Source organism: Bos mutus, chromosome 9 (genome assembly GCF_027580195.1).
Source record: "Bos mutus isolate GX-2022 chromosome 9, NWIPB_WYAK_1.1, whole genome shotgun sequence".
Lineage (NCBI taxonomy): Eukaryota > Metazoa > Chordata > Mammalia > Artiodactyla > Bovidae > Bos > Bos mutus.
The window spans coordinates 18,606,352-18,626,903 of NC_091625.1; the positions used below are offsets into that span (position 1 = coordinate 18,606,352).

Genomic DNA, 20,552 nt, shown 5'->3' on the forward strand with positions numbered 1-20,552 from the left:
CTACGGAAGTCTGGGCGTCCGAGAGCCCATGCTCTGCCAGGAGAGAAGCACCACAGTGAGAAGCCTGCACACCGCACCTAAAGAGCAGCCCCTGCTCGGCACGAAGGAAAAGCACACACAGCAGTGAAGACCCAGGACAGCCATGAATAAATAAGTAAGAGTTAAAAACAAGGCAAATCTTGGACCAATTAAACTTATATGGAGTATAATGCAAGGGTATTTTTTCTAAGTGAGAACTCAGTCTGCTGTCTCATGAAGAGACATGTTAATCTGAAGCCCCTAAATTTCTTATGCTGGTCTGACTAGATAAGTTAACATCACTCTTACATAATATTTGGAAGAGCTAGAAACATAAAATACGTGTTCAAGTAAACTGAATCAGAAGGCAATGGCACCCCACTCCAGTACTCTTGCCTGGAAAATCCCATGGATGGAGGAGCCTGGTAGGCTGCAGTCCATGCGGTCGCTTGAGGGTCGGACACGACTGAGTGACTTCACTTTCACTTTTCACTTTCATGCATTGAAGAAGGAACTGGCAACCCACTCCAGTGTTCTTGCTTGGAGAATCCCAGGGACAGAAGAGCCTGGTGGGCTGCCGTCTATGGGATCGCACAGAGTCGGACACAACTGAAATGACTTTGTGGCAAGCGGAATCATAATTCCGACAGATGTTTTTATAACATCAGTTGTGTCCTGCAGTATGTCAGCTTGAACATAATCTTCAAGATCTTCAGGTAACCTAAAACTTTGGACTAATATTAAACTAAATCAATGGATAATCATTGAGTACCTATTTGCGATGATTTGTAATCACTGAGCACCTAATTGTAAGATTCAATACTGAAATATTGCCATGCATAATTTTAAGTTCATATATATCTGCTTGTATTTATGTACTACGGAGGGGCTATCTTTGGGTCATACATGTAACGGACATGTTTATTTTTCCAATTTTAAGATTTCAAAATTATGTGTATTCGTGAGCTTTGCACTCTAAAAAAAATGCTTACATATGATAGTTTTCAAGTTACTTTCAATCTTCTCTGAAATCAAAGTTATTTTGGTTAAAATTTATAATTAATATTGGTAGCTGACCAAGAAAAAATAGTGACAGAAAAATAAAACTGAGAATCAGGATAATGGAATGAGTTTTTCTAGGACAAAGAGTTTTGTCCTGAAGCGTCTATATGCTCCAAAATGTGAAAAAGAAGTACATTTAAGAAGAGAGAACAAGAACCAGAAAATAAACTAAAGTGTGTTAAAAATTTGACAATTTCCCTAGCTTTGATGTACTTACTCACAAGAAGGGAAGGAAGAGCTTGTAAAACTTCTCAAAACCAAACTAGAATTTGGTTTTCTGTTACAATAATCATGTTCTTAAAGAGCTTGAAAAGAGACTGAGTTGCTCTTTAACTTCTACATAATCTGCTTGGATTTTCCATATCTCATCAGAGTAATTTGCTTTGCTTTGACTTTACAATGTCCTTTTTATTAAAAGGAAGACCAAAAATAAAACAAACGTTTCCATTTGTCAAAGATGTAAGTTTCCTTAAAATAGTTCTGCCTTCTGTATTTAAATATTTTATTTCATTTTTAATTAAATGGGAAACCAACTATTCTCAGACACAAGCAATTAAATTTCCTCAAAATCTTTTGTTTTTGCTTTCCAAAGATTGGATCTTAAATAGACATTTCAGGATGCATTCTACACTGTCTTTGAGATTCCTCAGAGCCCTTTGGAAAATCATAAACTTTTGTACTTATTACTAGTACACAAATATTTGAACTCAATTCACAATTTATGGTGTGTTACAACAGTATCATTGAAACTAAGGGTAAAAAGATCTCATACTTACTACAATCATGTCATGGCCACAAGACATTTGCCTGCAAGTTACACATTAAATCGCATATTCAGGGACCAAATAGAAAAGCCACGATTGAGCTGAGACCACACCAGACAACATACACGTGAGGAAGAACCGTGAACTCTTTGACTTGAATTGTACCTTGCACATAGTCTAATCAGTGTTTGTTTTTCTTAACTTTACAGATGAGAAGAGTGAAATTCAAGAGGTAAAATGATTCAACTCCAAACCCAGTTCTTCCCATGACAATTGTGTTACCAACAATACTCTATTATCAACATGCCTAATATATTAGGCAAAAAGGTACGGAATTGAAACCTTTCCACTATTTTTCCCACCCAACAAAACCCCAAAAGAGCAATCAATATATGGTAAATATGTTAAAAGCAAAGAGATTACAAATACAAGGTTTTCTATTGCAAAGAACAGAAATTTTGAGCTTTGGCTTTTCATCTTCTTGTTCTGAAATAATGGGCAAGCTTAGCCTGGAACATACAGTTGGTACTACTACAAAAGAGAAACTAGTAAAATGTGATTGCTAAAAATAAACTTTTTCTTGGCTGGTTCTCCTAAGTATAAACTAAGTATTAGTATCAGCATGCTTCAGGAAAAGGTACCTGGAAACATTTATCTGCTTTCCTCAACTTAAAAATTTGTTTTATACAAAGTCATTTAAACAAAATTACTTAAGGAGAAACGATCACTAAAAACAAACTATCTCGTGCTTAACTGGAGTTGCATTTATTATAGTCTTGTACTCTTTGTACTAAAATTGGGATTCTCAGGATGTCAATAAAAATGTATACTGATCTGTCTAGAAAAACAGCCAAAGCTTTACAAATCTCATTTTGTATAACTGCTTAACAAATGAAATGTTTTCATCATTCTTTCATTTAATTTTCCCAGAAATTTCACTTCATATTTTTGAGAAAATACTTAAGTGAACTATTCCTTTGAAATATCTCTCACAGGAAAGTTTTAAAGATTTATACCTTGTATGGTAACTTATTCATAGTAGCAAATCCATGTAGTTGTCACAATGGAAAGCAAATACATTTCTAACCTTTGGGTTTTTGGGGAATTAATTACATTAGGGGACCCATTGGAGAAGGAAATGGCAAGGTCGCTAAGATTCAGACACGACCGAGCGACTTCACTTTCACTTTTCACTTTCATGCATTGGAGAAGGAAATGGCAACCCACTCCAGTGTTCTTGCCTGGAGAATCCCAGGACAGGGGGAGCCTGGTGGGCTGCCGTCTATGGGGTCACACAGAGTCGGACACGACTGAAGTGACTTAGCAGCAGCAGTAGGGGACCCACAATCCTTTAATTAGCTAATATATTTTAACATTTTGCTAAGGAGACAAGGCATTGGGAACACTAATGTAACAGCACTTATGTAATATCTCTTGAAACTATGTACTGAGTGCTTTTCGTGTTACAAAATAAAAATAAAGAAAGCAGGCTCTACAAAATAGCTTAGAAAAACAAGTTTTCTATTTATTTAAAAATAAGTTTGTAGTTACTACATTGCAGGGACAGGAATTCTTACACATACATTCTAGTTTGTATAAAAGGATTCAAAGAATTATGCTTCAAAACTAACATAGAAAGTGTCCACCTAACAGTAAAGAAAGGTCCAATCAATATGTACAAAAAGAAAGGGCACTGCTATTCTGGTGTGAGACTGCCGTTTATAACATGATACTTCAGGTTTCCAGAAAGAAAAACCAAAAACCTCAATAAAGCTAAATAATTAATTTCTTTTTAAAACTCTGTTACTTATTACATACAACAGATTTGCTTGTGTTTAACATTGTTTTCTGTACAAAATAAGCATTTTAATTTGAAAATGTGTCAGTTTCAACATTAACCCTCTAGGTCAGTTACTTTTCAAAAATTGAGCTACATTCTACACGTCTAAATATCATGTGACAGGATTTAACAGTTGTCTAAAAGATCTTTAAGTAAGACCCCATCTTCTTGCAGTTTTAATATGGTCCAAAAATGTAACTTTGTATTTTGTCTCAATTTATAACATTTCATTGTGATCAATCAACACAGCACAATCTTAAAAGTAACGAGCATGTGTACATCTGCATCATAGGTGTGTGTACTATTTATCATCTCAAACCTATTTTCTTAGCTCCTTAAACGTAGAAACTCAGAGCCACCCACTATTATGTATTTGGTTTGTGCCATATAAGGTTAATTTCCTGATGATTTTATCTGCATTAAAAAAGTATTTAAACACAGAGCTATCAAAACTAAAAATAATATATATATATTTATAGCTCATAATATTTTCTAATTGTTTTATTACAGTGTGTACAAGGTTAATATCTGGAGCGTCAAAAGTGGTACTTACAGTCTTCTGACTCAATGTGACCTCTTCTTGGGTATTGTACATAGTACAAAATGACTTTCCATCTGGAGTGCTTAGCTCAGTATAATTAAGAACAAAAACAGCTTCTCAATAAATGTAATATTTAGTTCAAATCACTTGGAAACTTGGGACCTGAGAGGAACTGCAAGGAGGGAAGTGAGGAAAAGGTGTATTTTTCAGTTTTAGTTGGAAAATAAATTGTCACCTAAATTTAACTAAACCACTTCTCAACCTGTTTTAAAACAATCTAAAAAAACTAAATATTGGATAATCCACAGAGCATAAAAGTACTTCCCCTTTTGTGACTTTTACAATCATGTATTTCCCGCATATAAAGAGGACACTTGTAGCCCTTTTAACACTCAAGTATCTTGGTCCTTTCAACCTACTCAAAAATAAGTTTCAGGTGAACAAAAACATTCAGAATAACAGTTTGACTTCATTAGGTAGAAAACAGTCAAAATTGCTTCCAGTTGACATCTGAGAGAGAGGTATATATGCATGTATAAAATGGAATGCTAGAATTAAACACTATAAACTGGAGAAGCTAATTTATATTACAAATCATATATCAAAACATGTAAATAATGCTACTAGCATTATAAACTAAAAATGTTACTTGAATACTTTTGTTAAAATGTCTGATTAACCTACTGCATTGCAGATAAGGAAGAGTTTAAAATGTTAACATACATGCTACAAGGATCTTTTGTTGATCAGTGTATATTACATATTCATGTCCAAGTGATACTAGATTCAGCCAAACTTCATGTCTCAGATGTGACCTAAGCAAGCTCACAAATACTCTGCACATTTATTCTAAATAAATTTAAAGAGGAAGATCATTTTGTGACAATACTATCAGTCTTCAAATTTGTGATGTGCAATAATAAAAACAATGAAAACAAGGCCAAATCTTTAGTTCATGAATATATGCATAAAATGGTCCAATGCCATAATAGTAGACTGAAAAGAATACACTTTTTTTTTAAAGTATATTTCTACTGCCCAGAGTTATCGGACTGTAATCAGACTGTTTATCTGCTCATCTACAACATTCTCTAATTTTATAACATTTCACTGGAACTTGAGAATGTTGGGGTCAAAGGAGAGAATAGTATTAGGGTTAGGTACTTAAAAATACAATTTTTCTAAGAATGTAACCAAAAGTTGTATTCTGAAACTTTGAATAAACTTAGTATTCTTTTATTGCTCACCTAAGACAACCGCCAACATTTCCTTTGACCTATAAACAGTATATACCTGGTGTTAAATGACTCCAAGAAGAGATTTTTCTAATGGTCAACACAGAACAAGACTATGGTGATAACTCAAATTTCTCAATTCAACTTTGCAGTGTATAGAAGCTAAATTATAAAAATATAAAATCTAGATATATCTGGTTATTACTAATACATTTTAAGTGTTTCAATTACAAAGAAGCTGATCCAAGTCATTTTTGCCTAGGAAACCAGTGTCTAATAATATGCAAATAAGGTCATAAGTATATAGTGCCTTTAGAATGCATTGGAATAATATTTACTTCTTGCAGGTAAGATGGTAAATACTCGTTTCTTTTGCTCAAGTGTTAGAACTAATACGCCCTACTAGCAGTGAATTTCACTCCTAAGACTGTACGCTCTTCCCTTCTCTGTACACACCTTAAAACTATACACATATTTTTTACAAAAATGGATTTTATAGCCTTATTTTCTAATACAATGCAGATACCATCAGGAAATTACATGTTTCAAATAGATTGCCTTCAAAAGCAACAAATTAATGACTTAAATTTCAAACATACACACTATTATATCCAGTAATGGTGTAACTGAGAGACTCGTTTCACTATACAACCAAGCCATCCATTTCTGCATTATGAACAGTTTAACTACTGAACTTTAATTATATAGTTAAATATATTTGTTAGAAAAAAATAAATATACAAAAAACCTGAAAAATTTGAAATTATTTTCAACTGCAAAATCACAGCAATCCAGTTAAGATCTGGAAAATGGTTTACTTAATTTCACAGGAGAATTTCTGTACAAATTTAGTTACAAACAATCTAAAAAGCCCAAATGTGTGACTTTCCATTCTTTTTCAAGACATAATCAACTGACAGCTAACATTTATCCCTACCAGAAATATTACACAAGTAATTATGTAATGTATTTTGCCAAGGTTCAATTAAAGACATTATTCTTCTACACCAGGGCCATGCTGATACATATTTTCCCCATCCTCGCTTTTTAAAAATGTAGTATCTGAAAATTTTGGTTACATTTTTGTACCATACCAGTCCTCAGAAAATACTACATTCTTTAAACTTTTAAAAAAATGGACAATAATCTTTAAACAATAGAAATGGTATTTATGTCGGTTTTTAAGGTATAAAATAACTAACTGTACCATAAACAAATAAATAACTGCTTTCCTTTTCCATAGCAGTACATATAGCAATACATTCTCCTAAGTCATATAGTTATCATTTACAATAGACAACTTAATTTTACTAATGATGCAAAAAATAATAGAATACAAGGCACAATCATTAAATGGAATTTTTCTTGGGTGTATACTGACATACCAGCGTGAAGGATACCGTAAAAAGTGCAGAAAAAACACAATGTGCAATGAGACCACTGTATAAAACATGATTGCATAAAAAGTGATTTGGCCTATTTTTAAACCTTTAATAATTGAAAATAACCAATCTTCCCCTTAAAATTAAACTATAAAGTATGACCTTTTAAAATTATTTTTATTCTACCACTATCTAAAAAATCCTGATAAAAGAATTTATACCTGGGTAATAGCATATAAGTATGTGTTTGTATATATATTCAATTATACCCATTTGTCAATATATACACATACACACACAGACACATTTCTTTGTAAGTCATTTTAGCCTATTAGATATGTCTAAAGTTTAGAAATGACATTAATCCAGATTAACAAGTAAACATCAAATCCCATACCTTTTTCCTGTTATTTTCCTTGAATCCTTTAACCACTTAAACATTTTCTCTAAAACATCTCTGTCAAAGGACCCACCAGTGCATTATTTTCTACTATTAGTACCAAAAAAAGATACATCTCAGCATAACTCTTTAATAACTTGCTCTTTAGAATAATATATAGCCTTTCCAATATTGAAAAAGTGTATGCTGTCCTGACAGTCAAAAACAGGCTTTCCACTGCACTGATTCTCAGTCTTTGGCACAATAAACAGAGATTGAGTGATTGACATAAGAATCAAGGTCTGAAAAATTAGACAGTCAAATGTTTTCCAATGTGGATATGTTTCCTTTTTATCAGTACATTTTTCTCTTAAGTTTGGCAGAAATGGAATACAGCAAAAGCCTCCTCTAGATTCTCTGTAGATGAACATTCTATAATTAAAATTAAACTTTTCAGGGTATCAAATGGTGGGAATTTTAAATTTATCTTTAGAGGAAACACAATTCTTAATTCACTGCTACTCTGGTTAACACCTGTCCTCCTAGGGGCAAGACTTCTGTATAAACAGAAATGTACCTGGCTTGGTCAAAAATAATTCATTTTAACATAAAATGCTCTATCACTAAGGAATATTATACGCTCCTTAAGAGTGTAGCAGAACTGTCTTTTCCAGAAATAAATTGGGAGTTCATTATAGAGCCTCAATTTCTTTTGCTTTGAACAGTAAATGAAATGAATGTTGAAATGCATAACCTATCTAAGGGCAATAAATAGCAAACATTTAAAATATATATGTATATATTTATATATATATATATTCATTTAAAAAGTGAAGCGTCTTGTAAGTTTGTTTTTTTGCAAATCAAATTATAACATTCCCATATCCGTCATAGCAGCAAGGAAGCAGAAGCCTTAGTTCTACATACTCCTTAACTGTACCTGCTTTATAGATTTTGAAGTAAAATATTTTGGTGCAAGTTACCACCCAATTAAATTAGCTTTTGCTTTTTCAGTCAACTTTCGGACTCGTCCTCTACTAGAGGTTCCAAAAGTCAAAGAAGTGTCTTCAAACAACAGCTGCCTTTGCTCCTCTTCAGAGTCATCCTCATTATAGAAGGCTGTCCTTCGACCTTGATTTCTAGTTCTCATGTGAGGTTCAGAGCCTTTAAGTTCCTCAAACTCCTCCTCCTCATCCATGGGATCATCTGTCTTTTTTCGGTTACTTCTCCTTAGCATTTTAACACTTGTAGGAACTATGAGATCTGAGTCTAGTTTTTGTGTCTTCATCTTCCTTTTGGGTTTTCTGCCTCCACGACTCTTTTTCTGTAACAAATCCTCCTTTATGATATTAGTTTCAGAAAGAAAACTGCAGGTTGAGGAAGGAACTACTTCATCCCTGATGGGATGCACGCTATTTTGCTCCGAAACTTCAGGCTTTGTGTACTGGAGCTTTTTGGGCTTCCGACCCCTCTTCTTGTGTGTAACTTCACCACTGCTGTTATTAACTTCCACCTTAGGCTTCCTCCCAGGTCCCCTCTTCACAAGCTTAGACGGCTGCCCTCCATGGCCGTTTACTTGAATGCTTCCAGGTACAAGAGCATTGTTTCTACAGTCTGCTGAAAGGCAACAACAGTACACTTAATATATGAAATTGCTCTCTTATCTGACCCTTGAACTAGTCAGTAAGCCTCACTGCTATACTTACACATCATGATATAATCCTAATTTTTTTTTTTTTACTACTTTGAGAAAAAGAACTGACAAAAAGTTAATAGCTTAAAGATATTATTGATCTTCTATTTAAAACTCACAGAGGAGAAACATCCTTAATGAAGTCACTGACGACTTGACAAGAGAGAAATGAAAATCAGCAAATAAATGACCTAATAGTGCAAATTATGATAAAGCTAGAAATTAGCCAAGTTTCTTACTCCTACTACCTTTACTACACATTCTAATGTATAAGCATTGTTTTCATTATACAAAGTAACCCTGTTTACTCATATGGAACTTCACCATAACAAAACATTTTAGGGTTTACTCCATTAACAGGATTTTCCTATATTCCTCCTATCAAGTAGTTCAATTATGGAAAATAATCTTAGCATAAAACCTATGGCCTTTAAGCTTTGTAATCTGAATAAATAAGCGTTATCATCCCCTCTACTTTCCTCTAATCATTTTTGTTACTACAGATGGAAGTGGAAAAAGGGACTATCAAAACTGGAATGAGTCTAATGCTTATTTAACCCTCTACTGGATGTGATGACCATGACTCTCTGATGTCAGGGAAGAATTTATACTCTAAATATTTCTTTACATTCCTCAGAAGTAAAAAAGGATTTCCTCTTCTACTAACTCCTACGCAAAAGGTTTGAGAATACATCTACTGGAATAATTTATACCCGTTGTTCTCCATAGACACTACTATGGCTCTGATACATCTATCCTTTTTACAAAAGTAGAAATAAATTACTCTTGCTCACAGAATTTTTAAAAGAGGGTTAAGAGAAACAGCTAAATGGCAGTTTTCTTCACAAGCTCTTTTTTTGGGAACAGTCCTATCTCCTATGTTACTGAACGGCAAATGATTGATTTATCATCATAAGCAATACTAGCTGCATGTATCAATCAAATCCACTATGTGTGTTAAAATCCCATTATAACAAACTCTGTAATAAAGGCTATTATGCTTTATTAAAAAAAATCTGAAGATCAAATTCTAGATTTGTAGGAACTGCAAATCATGAACTGCCTTTCTATGGTAAAAAAAAAAAAAAAAAGAAAATGCTTATTACCCTTTCAGATGAAGAAAAAGATGACAAACATGCACTACTACTTTTTTCTTCCAAAATTCTATACTTTGTGCCATTAAAGAGAATGCTTCTTCATTTTTTGTCCTGAGCTTCAATCACAGAGTGCTTTGTAAATTTCAAGAAGTAACTGTCTCAGAGGTGGAGTATCTGAGCCAAGAGCAGGGGAAGAAGGCAAAGCCCTCAAACCCTGACCCCACAGTACTAATAACTTTTCTTCATATTAGTGGTTTTGCATAACAGGGGAGTGGTGAATGTGTGTGTGCATAAAGTAATCAGGTATTTTCCAACAACAACCCTTAGTTGGCCTGAGGACTCTTTAAGATTCTGTGCTATCTTTCCATTTGTTTTACATAAGACTACTGGTAAATAAATATCCAGTGAATATATCCTACACAAGTTCTACAGACTAGCTTCAAGGACTCTAGGAGGTAAGGGGGTGGGATGGGGTGTAGTAGGTAGGTGTGTGTGTATGTTAGTCGCTCATTCGTGTCTGACTCTTTGTAACTCTACAGACTGTAGCCCACCAGGCTCCTCTGTCTGTAAGATTCTCCAGGCAAGAATATTGGAGTGGGTTGCCATTCCCTTCTTCAGGGGATCTTCCCGACCCACAAATCGAACCCAGGTCTCCTGCCTTGCAGGTAGATTCTTTACCATCTGAGCTATCAGGGAAGCCCTTGAATTGGCCCAAATTTTGTGTGGATATGCCTATGTGCATTTTTGGGGGAAAAAAACTACAAGGTCTTCAAACTTGACAAAATACATTACCTAAAAAGGTTAAGAATCAATGCAGTTCTTTAAAAAAGGAATTCAAGAGCTAAATAGCTTTTGAAATCATTCATTTGGACCTGTATTATCCTGTGATAGTATTACCACTAACCATGTGGCAACTGAGCACTTGAAATGTAACTGCAATTGAGCAACTGAATTTTTAATTAAATTTGAATATTAAGGCAGTATACATTTTGAAATACTGATTACACACTGAAATGATATTTTGGATATAATGGAGTAAATAAAATACACTGTTAAAACTGGTAATTTCACCTGTTTGCTGTTGCTATATGTGGTTACAAGAACACATGTGGCTTGTATTGTATTTCAATTGTAAAATCCCATGGGCGGAGGAGCCTGGAAGGCTGCAGTCCATGGGATCACTAAGAGTTGGACATGACTGAGCGACTTCACTTTCACCTTTCACTTTCACGCACTGGAGAAGGAAATGGTGGCCCACTCCAGTGTTCTTGCCTGGAGAATCCTAGAGAAGGGGGAGCCTGGTGGGCTGCCGTCTCTGGGGTCGCACAGAGTTGGACACGACTGAAGCGACTAAGCAGCAGCAGCAGCAGCAGCTCTTGTTTCTAATAGTGTTCAAGTACCAACAAAGTCATCATTAATGAGTTATGTAATAGCTTATCATATTTCTGTACTGTACTGGCATATGTAATACCCAAAACCTATCAATCAAATTGGCTACTGAACCTCCCCTATCATAATGCTAGAACCAATTCTCTACATACATTTGATTTCTCCAGAATTCAGGACTAACAGAAGCAAGGCCAATATAAAACATTCAAAACTCTGAATTCAGTTCAGAAATGAAGCTAGTATAAAAATGTAAAACACTCACATATAAAGTCATTTGCTGATTTATTTAAACATTGTCTACTATATACTAAGTACAGGTAATTAAAATATGAGCAAACACGAGTTTGGATTCTACTGGAGATAGACAATGTAAAAAAGAATAACTCTATCAACATTATAAGGGCCACAAAGGCAATGAATAGGAAACAACCAGTAAGGGAAAAAAAAATTCAAAAAAAGGAAGAAATGACAAGAATATTTAGGGACTTTCAAGTGTTTTAGGATGGCTGGGACAGAAAAGGGAGAAAGAAAAGTAAGGACAGCTGCAATGTTAGGCAACGTTGTTATACAAGACTCTTCACTGCTTGACATAAACAACATTACATTCTGATTCCACGTATGATTTGAAGGAAGGGAAGGATCTTAATTCTGCGTGTGTGTGTGTCTTGTGCACATGATGAGAAAGGTCACTGAACGGTGGAAGATGGACTGAGTAAGGAAGAGTTGAGAACTGAGGCAGGGATAGCAGTTACAAGAGCATGACAGTTTGTGGAAATGAAAATGGAACAGAGGAAATGGATTCAGGAGATGTTAAGGAGGCAGAAAGAAACAAGCAGATTTGGTTGCTGAAGAGAAGGCTAGGATGACTCACTGATTTTAAGCTTATTTAGGTGGGTAGATCCCAAAATCATTAATCAAAATGGGGTCGTTTCAGTACAAAAATTAAATTGTGAGAGGTTTCTTGGGGGAATACTGAAAAGGAAATGGTCTAGACATACTCTGGAAGTCATGACAAAAAATGCATATCCTTGAGCTGTCTGCTACCAAGAAGAACTAATTGTTTTAACATGTCATATGTTGTATCTTATCAGTTACTTTCTCCATCCTTCAAACATAAAGGCTTTACAATGAAAATGTGTAGACAAAAGAATCTGGAATAATTTAATATTTAAGAATATGGATTATTTAAAGATCAATATGTTGAATTTTGAGATGTAAAAAACTTGAAAAAAAAATTTTTTTTTAATGCTATACTGGGTTAGCTAAATTCAACTTATTTAAACTTATTGGAGATACTTTTTTGGGTTCTGTAATAATTAAGTTTAAAACTATTAAATCTGTATCATTAAAAAGCCTTTGATTTTAGAATATGATTTTATTTTTCATACAGCAAGTTTTTCTTGGCTTTTAAAATTTAATAATAATACCGTTTGCTTTTGGTATGAATCAAAAGATGTCTCAGTAAATTTATCAACTGATACAGAATATGTGACTTTTAAATGAGCAACCTAAAAAAATGAATGTGTTATCTCCAATAGAATCATCATTTGTAAGTCTACGGTACCTTGCTCAATGACAGGTGATGACTTTGAGAGAGGGGGTGTCTTTGAGAGCACAGATGATTTCATTTTACGTTTGGCTGGCTTTTCCTTTTCCATATTTTCTTTTGTAGAATTATTCCTAGTGCCATGACTAAAATTGGACTGACCAGGACTTGAAAGAGTATTCAAGGTTTTGGAATGTTTCACAGAATTCTCTAGAACTAAAACACACATACAGGAGATTACAAGCTAAGAGTTAAATTATTTAACCTTCAAACAAGCAAGAAGGTTACGATTACTTTTAATGTGAATTGTGTGAATTAGCCAATAAGACAAAACCTGGAGGATGCTTAAACCTTCTGTAAGAAATCTACTTTCAAAAAGGGAAAAGGCTTACATAATAATTTCAGTCCTTTCAGAAGCTATCCAGTCACCAAAAGATTATCAAGGCAAGTGCTAGCAAACTGCTATCAAGTCTGGCTTCCAGGATTTAAACTCAGGCAGTCTGGATCAGATTTGCCATTTTTCCCACCATTTTAAGCATTATCTTATACTGACACTCCTAAACCTCAGTATCTTTTGTCAATAAAACAAAATTTTTTAAGAAATGCAAAAATGATAAAGAAAAGGAAAACTAACAATAAAGAAGAGTAAAATTCTGGTGTCTGCTGGAATTTACTTAATCTAATATATCCCATTTGGCAAAGTAAGTACTTAAAAAATGCATTTTTTATATATATATATATATACACACACACACACACACACACACACACCCGTTTAGAAACTGTAGCTGATTCTTACTTGTTTTCCCCGGCCCTGCAGATGTGTTAGCTTTTGAAATAAAAGTCTTTGCTGCTGAAGAAGTAGATGGTTGCTCAGTGGTAACTGGATCTACCACCACTCGATTGCTTCTGGTTCGAACCACAGAACTGGATTCCGTTTTACCATTTATCTGAGCAGTGTTGTGCCTTGGTGGTATTGACCGTGTAGGTGCAGAGAATGGAGAGGTAGTAATATCTGACTTCAGCTGGGGTTTTAAGATCCTCTTTTTCCTTTCAGGGCTGTAAATAAAATAGTATCATTAGTCATTCTTATAATTCTATGGGAATGAATAAAATAGTTTTATAATACTGCTGGATTCAATATTTGTACTGTTATGAAATATGTTAAAATATGAGATTTGTAGTGGATTTCATATGGTTGTGAGCCTTTGAAAAGTGAATATTTAGTGAAGGATTGCTGTAAATGCTATAGTTATATGACAGAAAGCATGATGCCATCACTATCCTAAAAATGCTATTTAACTGTACAGATTTAGCAGTTTGAATTTAAGCACTTACACTAGTATAGCTTTAGTTAAAAGATTAAAAATCCTCCACATCATAGGAACTTGCATGTCAAATATATCATTCTGCAATATAGGGAATAGTAAAGGAAGTATTAAAAAACACCAAGTTCTACCACTTAGATGACAAAGTTATATAGATCAGTTGATGATATTTAAAAGAAATCAAATACCTTGATGCGGCACTACTGGAAACAGAGCTGCTTCTATTTCTTTTCCTCCTCCTTTTTGTTATTGTATTTCTTTTATGAAAACGAAGGGCAGATTTATAATCTGATAAAACTGAACTAATGTGTTCTTCAAAAAAAGCAGATAGGCGCAAACTCATGCTGTAAATCTGTAAAGAAAAAAAAACCGTTCAAACATTCTGCAAAGAAAATGGCTGTTCAGAAAATACTAACATATAAATTTAAATATTTTTCTAGCAAAACTTTTTTAGAATTTAAAATGTTGCTTTTTCTCAATCTCTTTTGACAAACACTAAAACTGAAGCATTATTAAAATTATTTTTTTATTTAGCATTATGACAAATTATTTCTGTATTTGGCCAAAGCAAGTTTTACTCATTTTTTTTTAAATTATATGAGCATTATACGGAAAAAAATGCTCCTTTCCAGAAAGTAGAACATCGCTGAAAAAGTTAAGCACATGTACCTCTAACATGTATCAGGACAGTATCTATTCAACTACACGATCTTCAAGAAAAGTAACATTCCTAAACATTAAATGACATCAGGAATTTTCACAGAAGAAATAAAACAGAAAGATGTTTATTCTTCTTTCCCCTAGGTTAAGAACCTAATAGAAAGTTTGTCAACTTAGCTCTAAATTTTAATTAAACATAGGATTTAGTTACTTAACATACATTTCTATTAATTTCATTTAATTCAGACAGAAAAAAAGCAATTAAATTATATACCCTTGATCTTTTGCTTGGTGTATATGCTTTGGAATTACTAAAAATAAGTCTGACATCTTTACATAACTCCATTGGTGACTCATAATTCCCAGCCTCTAAAGTCTCTCTAACGGTAGCAAAATCCATTGGAGTGTCAATGATGTCTCTGTAGTCCTAAGAGAAGGAAAACAGGTCATATTATTAATAGTAATGATGATGCATTATTTCTCATAAAAGAGATTCATATACAATTTCTGTGATGACTGCAACTACTAGAACTATTAATAATCATTTCTTATTTCCCTCTTCAAGGTTTCTTTTTTCCCAAGTCATTTTTTATTTTTATTTTTTCATGTCCCTAACTTTCTATTGCAATCAACACAAGATTTCTCTCATTCAAGAACTTATAAATTCTGCTTTTTTTTTGCCTTCAGAAAGAGGTAAAGCATCGAGTTGTGTTGGGAAAAGGAGATTAAAACAATATTGAAAAACTCAGTTCTAAAACTACAAGTTTGATGTAAAAAAAACCCAAAAGTTTATGCTACACATAAACTCTTAAGGCTGCTTATTCACTGAAACATAATTGTATCTTTAAAACTGACATACAAACAATAAAAACAACGGAAATATAACATCACATTAACGTGAAGGGCTTAGTTCTGCTAATTTCAACTTCAGTAATACAATTAGTACAATTGGGAACTTTGCACAAATCAAGAATTATGAATGTAAACATCTGTCACAAAGTCTTTACACTTCATTTTATGGAGGAAAGTACAATCACTCAATCTCCCGTACTCAACTGTGTATAAAATAAAGCAACAAATTAGAAGTAATAGAAACAGACAAATGAAATGAGTAAAAAGCAACAAACTAGTATAAAATGATCTGAATATGGTTATCTTTTAAGAGGAATAAATAATACTACACCTTCTCCATAGCCCCAGAATATATAATTGTATTTTTTAAAATACAGTAACTTGACTCTACCCCATTAAGTTTAAATTATGATCAAGTATGTTTGACCATAAAGCAAACAGTAAAACTGCCTTTTACCAACAGGGACAGTTTTCTTTCTTTTTTTACAATCTACAATGCCTTTTATTTTCATTTCTTGTCTTAACTGCAATGGCTACAATTTGCTGTACTATGTTAAATAGCGGTGGTGAGAATAACAGCGGATATTTTTGCATCACTCACAGTCTTAGGGGGAAAGCATTCAGTTTTTCATGTTTAAGCATGAGGTTAGCTGTAGGTTTTTTAACAGATGTTCTTTATCAAGTTATGGAAGTTCCCTTTTATTCCTAGTTTTTTTAAGAGTTTGTTTTTATCATCAATGTTGTTGTTTTCTTACATTATGTAGGTCTAGTTGATATTCATTCATCATAGGGCCAGCTATACTAATTATCTTTCTGTATTCTTGATACTCTTTTGACACTTGGGGGGCCATACAGGCCTAAGGAGAGACTGCCTCTTTCCGAGGGCTAGGCAATTCTTAGAAATAGCAAAGGGTTGTGCTAGGAATATATCTTTCATATGCAAACTGACCATGTCCTTAAGCAATCCTCACACACCAACCAGTATTTCCTCTGCCCTGAATCATCCTGGGTCAGGAATTAGTATTAAGACAACTAGAGACCACCCTCCTTCCCTGAAGTCCACTGGAGTAATTCAAACTAGCCCATCTTAAGCTGGTGACTAGGCCCAGCCTTGCCTCTCATGGAAATCTCTGGCCTAAGGTTTTCCTTTCCTCCTATTTTCTGCAACCTGACTAAAACCTTATGCTTGCCCTGAGCCTTAAGTGGCATCTGGTGAACCCCTCTCTGGGACATGCAAGTATAATAAATTTCTTCCTTCCAAGACTCATTCTCATTTCCTCCCATGGCCACAACGATTACAGTGTACCATACCCAATGTGTACATTCTTAAAACAAATGTGCTCTGAATTTTGTCAAATCCCTTTTCTGCATTGATATGATGTCATTTTTCCCTTAGTAATTAATTACAATGATTGATTTTTAAATACTGAACCAGCCTTATATCCCTGAGAAAAAAAAAACCCACTTAGGGTACAAAACCATTTTTATATACTGGTGAATTCTATTTGCTGATATTTTATTAGGAATTTTTGCATTTTCTTCTTTAGTACTGTTTTTGACACCAGGATAATAACTGGTTTCATAGAATGAGTACAGAAGCATTCCTTATCTTGAGGAAGAGTGCAGAATTTGTGTTAATTCTTTAAACATCTGGCAGAATTTTTCAGTGAGGACACCTGGGCTTAGAAATTATGAAATACATACTTGGGCTTTCAAGAAACAAAGGGAAATCCACAGGTTCCAAAAACAAAGAGAAATGAAAATCAGAGCACTACAGCATTAGCTTATTTCTTCTCAGAGGTTTTCAGATGGTAGGGTTTGAATTAGTCTAATTTATCACACTGTCAGAATTAAAGATTTATCTTCTACATTTAAGATTACATGTTTCTTGATTTTTAAATGATAAGAAAAGAGTCATTTTATGGTATCTATCAATGAAATTTCTCTATTTCACCACTGCAAATTAGAATACATACATAACAAAACTTATTATAAAGCCACAACAGATACCACAACCAGGTCATGATCTCTTATAAAAAATTTAATTATCATTTGAAACCATGCAATCTTTAATAACTAAAACAAAGAATACAAAAATTATTCAAAATTAAATTTAGATTGCTAAGATTGCAATCAAAAAATAAATACTTATAACATGTTTACTCAAACTTTCTACCATGAATTCCATAAAAATCATAAATTGGCATAACCTACATATACAATAACACCACTTTACATTTACATAGTTTCAATTTAAAATCTATTTTAATGTTTAATAATAAGTAGTAATAGTCTCATTCCATTTCTATAACTCTGTAATAATGATTTAGAGATTTTTATTAATCTTAGAGATTATAATTATTATTAATAAGTATTATTGTTTCTTAGATAATTTCCATAATAAATCCATAAAATGACAATGGAAAAGGATATGGTAAAAATATACCAGATATAAAAACTAAGTGACTTGCTCAAAACTGTAGAACTGGTAAGAGGCAGAGCTGGGACAATAACTCAATTCTTTGGAGTCTTAGTCCAGGGCTACTTCTTTTTTACCACATTGTTCAATTTAGATGCTCTACATAATCAGATGGATAATGGGAACATGTTTCAAATAAAAAGTAAATAAACTATAATCATAAAAATAAATAGTAAACTGTCATGTATAAGATACATATATATACACACAAAAATCAAAGTGGCAAGTATTCTCAGAAATACTTACTGGATATTCAAGAAGATCTACTGGCTGGCGGAAAGGCTCAGAATCTTCACATTGAAATATGAGATTTAACAATTCTTGACACTGTTTCTTCCATGCTTGAATATCGTAAGACTGTGCTCTGTTACGTAATCTTCTTCTAGGCTGATGGTCCTAAATTAAATGTTCAAATATATCAATAAAATAACATATAATACAATTTTCATTTTTAATCTTGGATAACTAGGTAATAATAGAGTAATTCAGATAAAAGAAAGCATCACTCATCTAGTTCTGAAAACCATGCATTTTTGTGATGGAAGTTGATTTGGAAGTAATACTTAATCTATCTTTGAAACTACTAAAAGTAAAAAACTGCTCAATACATTTTAATTCATATAAAGTACTTTGCTAAAACAAAAATTTATTACCTTCCTTTTCCGGGTAGAAGTTCCTGGCACATCAGCATCTTCTTTCTCTTCTTCCTTTGAAGCAAGAATTTATCAGATTAATAAAATATTCAAGGTTCCACTATATTCTACAGTCTTTTATTAGCAATTATCTCCTTTATATTCTGGAAAACCCAGAGTATATATGATACTGTAACACTTAACTGACTCATTTTAAAAAGTCTCCCTCCACCCACTGTTTAAAACAATTTTAACTGAAACAATTCTCTTTTTTTTTTTTAAGTTAACTGAGAGCATTAGGGAAAAAAAAATTTCATAATAGCAGTTGTCTGAAAACTACTATGTGTAAATTTCTTTTTATATATAGGACACAACCAATGTAGTAATCGTAATGAAATATTAAATACCTCAGAGTCAGACAAAACTTTCTTCTTCATTGAATTGTAGAGTGGAATTATGTTATAACAAGTCTGATCCCTAAATAACAAGGAAATGTTAGTATACAAGACTGGAGTCACGAGATTTTTGTCCTTTAAACCTGTTACTAAAACCAGATTTTAAGATAAAACTTTTGAGCTGAAGACTTTCTTCATCAGTTAACTCCAAAACCCTATGCACACACATCTGCCCCTGCCCCTCCCCTCCCCTCCACATGAAGCCTCTACCCTGGCCCATTTCATCACACCAAGCCCAATTCCCATCTCAGGATTTGCTCAGGTCACTGCTGTGCCTAGAATACTTTCCCTCCTTCGGTCTACAAGAGATAGCTAGTTTACCTCCTGTCTTCTGTTCCTTCTTCCTTTTATTCTTAAGCATAGGCATTCCCTAAAATTTTGTCCTTAGCTATCGTCCATACCTTTTGCCCAGGTCATCTTATATATCTGCAGTTTTTCTGTGTTAATGAACTCCAAATTCCTATAACTTGGTTTGACTCTTCAGGTGATTGCTACCATCATCTAAAATTCCCATGTCTACATCCAATTGTCATTTCCCACTCTCCCTTTTCAACTTTTTTTCATTCACACAGTAAGGAATGGTTTTTTGTATCTCTTCCTTTGCCTCCTCCTCATATACCCAATCACCGGTCAAGTTCTGTGATTCCACCTTCAAAATCTCTTGACATCTGCCTGCTTCTCACTTTCATAAATTAAGTTTCCCTCACTTCTTACTTGGTCAGCTATCGAAGTCAATCTGCAGTCAAATTAGTATTTTTTAAAGCAATTTGCATCATGTTATTCTCATGTTAAAATAATTTCAATAGTCCTTCGCTTTCTGTCTCTTCCCCATCAGTTAACACTAGACACTGCATTCAAATTAGTATTTTTCAGGCACAGCATGCCTCATGCTATTCTCATGCACAAATATTTTCAATAGCCTCTTGCTTCCTATGCTCCTATTTTAAGTATAATTTGTTAGATCAGCATTTGAGGTCCTCTGTGATATGGTCCAAACTCAAGTTTAGCACTTCTACCACTATTACTTCTGCTCATGTACTCTCTACTTCACCTGATTTCAATGTACTCAATTCCCTTAACAAATCTTTACTTCTCTCCCTCATGCCATTCCCCATCCCTGGAAGTTCTTTGTTCCCATCTAACTTTTGAATCACTATCTACCTTGTCCATACATCTTAACACGTATCTCCCTGTGCCTGA

The 20,552-nt window shown here is 33.7% G+C and overlaps 1 protein-coding gene across 5 annotated transcripts in view; it reads right to left on the reverse strand.

Annotated features, from left to right (window-relative positions):
* Nucleotides 1-3,348: 3,348 nt before the first annotated feature.
* Nucleotides 3,349-20,552, reverse strand: part of PHIP (pleckstrin homology domain interacting protein) — a 128,351-nt gene continuing 111,147 nt past the window's right edge. For 2 of the 5 annotated variants that reach the window (XM_070376226.1, XM_070376224.1), the window contains exons 33-40: nt 19,305-19,374; nt 18,919-18,972; nt 18,512-18,661; nt 15,209-15,361; nt 14,463-14,626; nt 13,746-14,005; nt 12,965-13,162; nt 3,349-8,838 (exon numbers count right to left, since the gene is read on the reverse strand). In XM_070376226.1, the coding sequence (XP_070232327.1) occupies nt 8,201-8,838; nt 12,965-13,162; nt 13,746-14,005; nt 14,463-14,626; nt 15,209-15,361; nt 18,512-18,661; nt 18,919-18,972; nt 19,305-19,374 (1,687 nt within the window). In that variant the 3' untranslated portion in view covers nt 3,349-8,200. The remainder of the gene's footprint in view (nt 8,839-12,964; nt 13,163-13,745; nt 14,006-14,462; nt 14,627-15,208; nt 15,362-18,511; nt 18,662-18,918; nt 18,973-19,304; nt 19,375-20,552) is intronic. The other 3 variants (XM_070376225.1, XM_070376229.1, XM_070376228.1) reach the window with 3 other exon arrangements.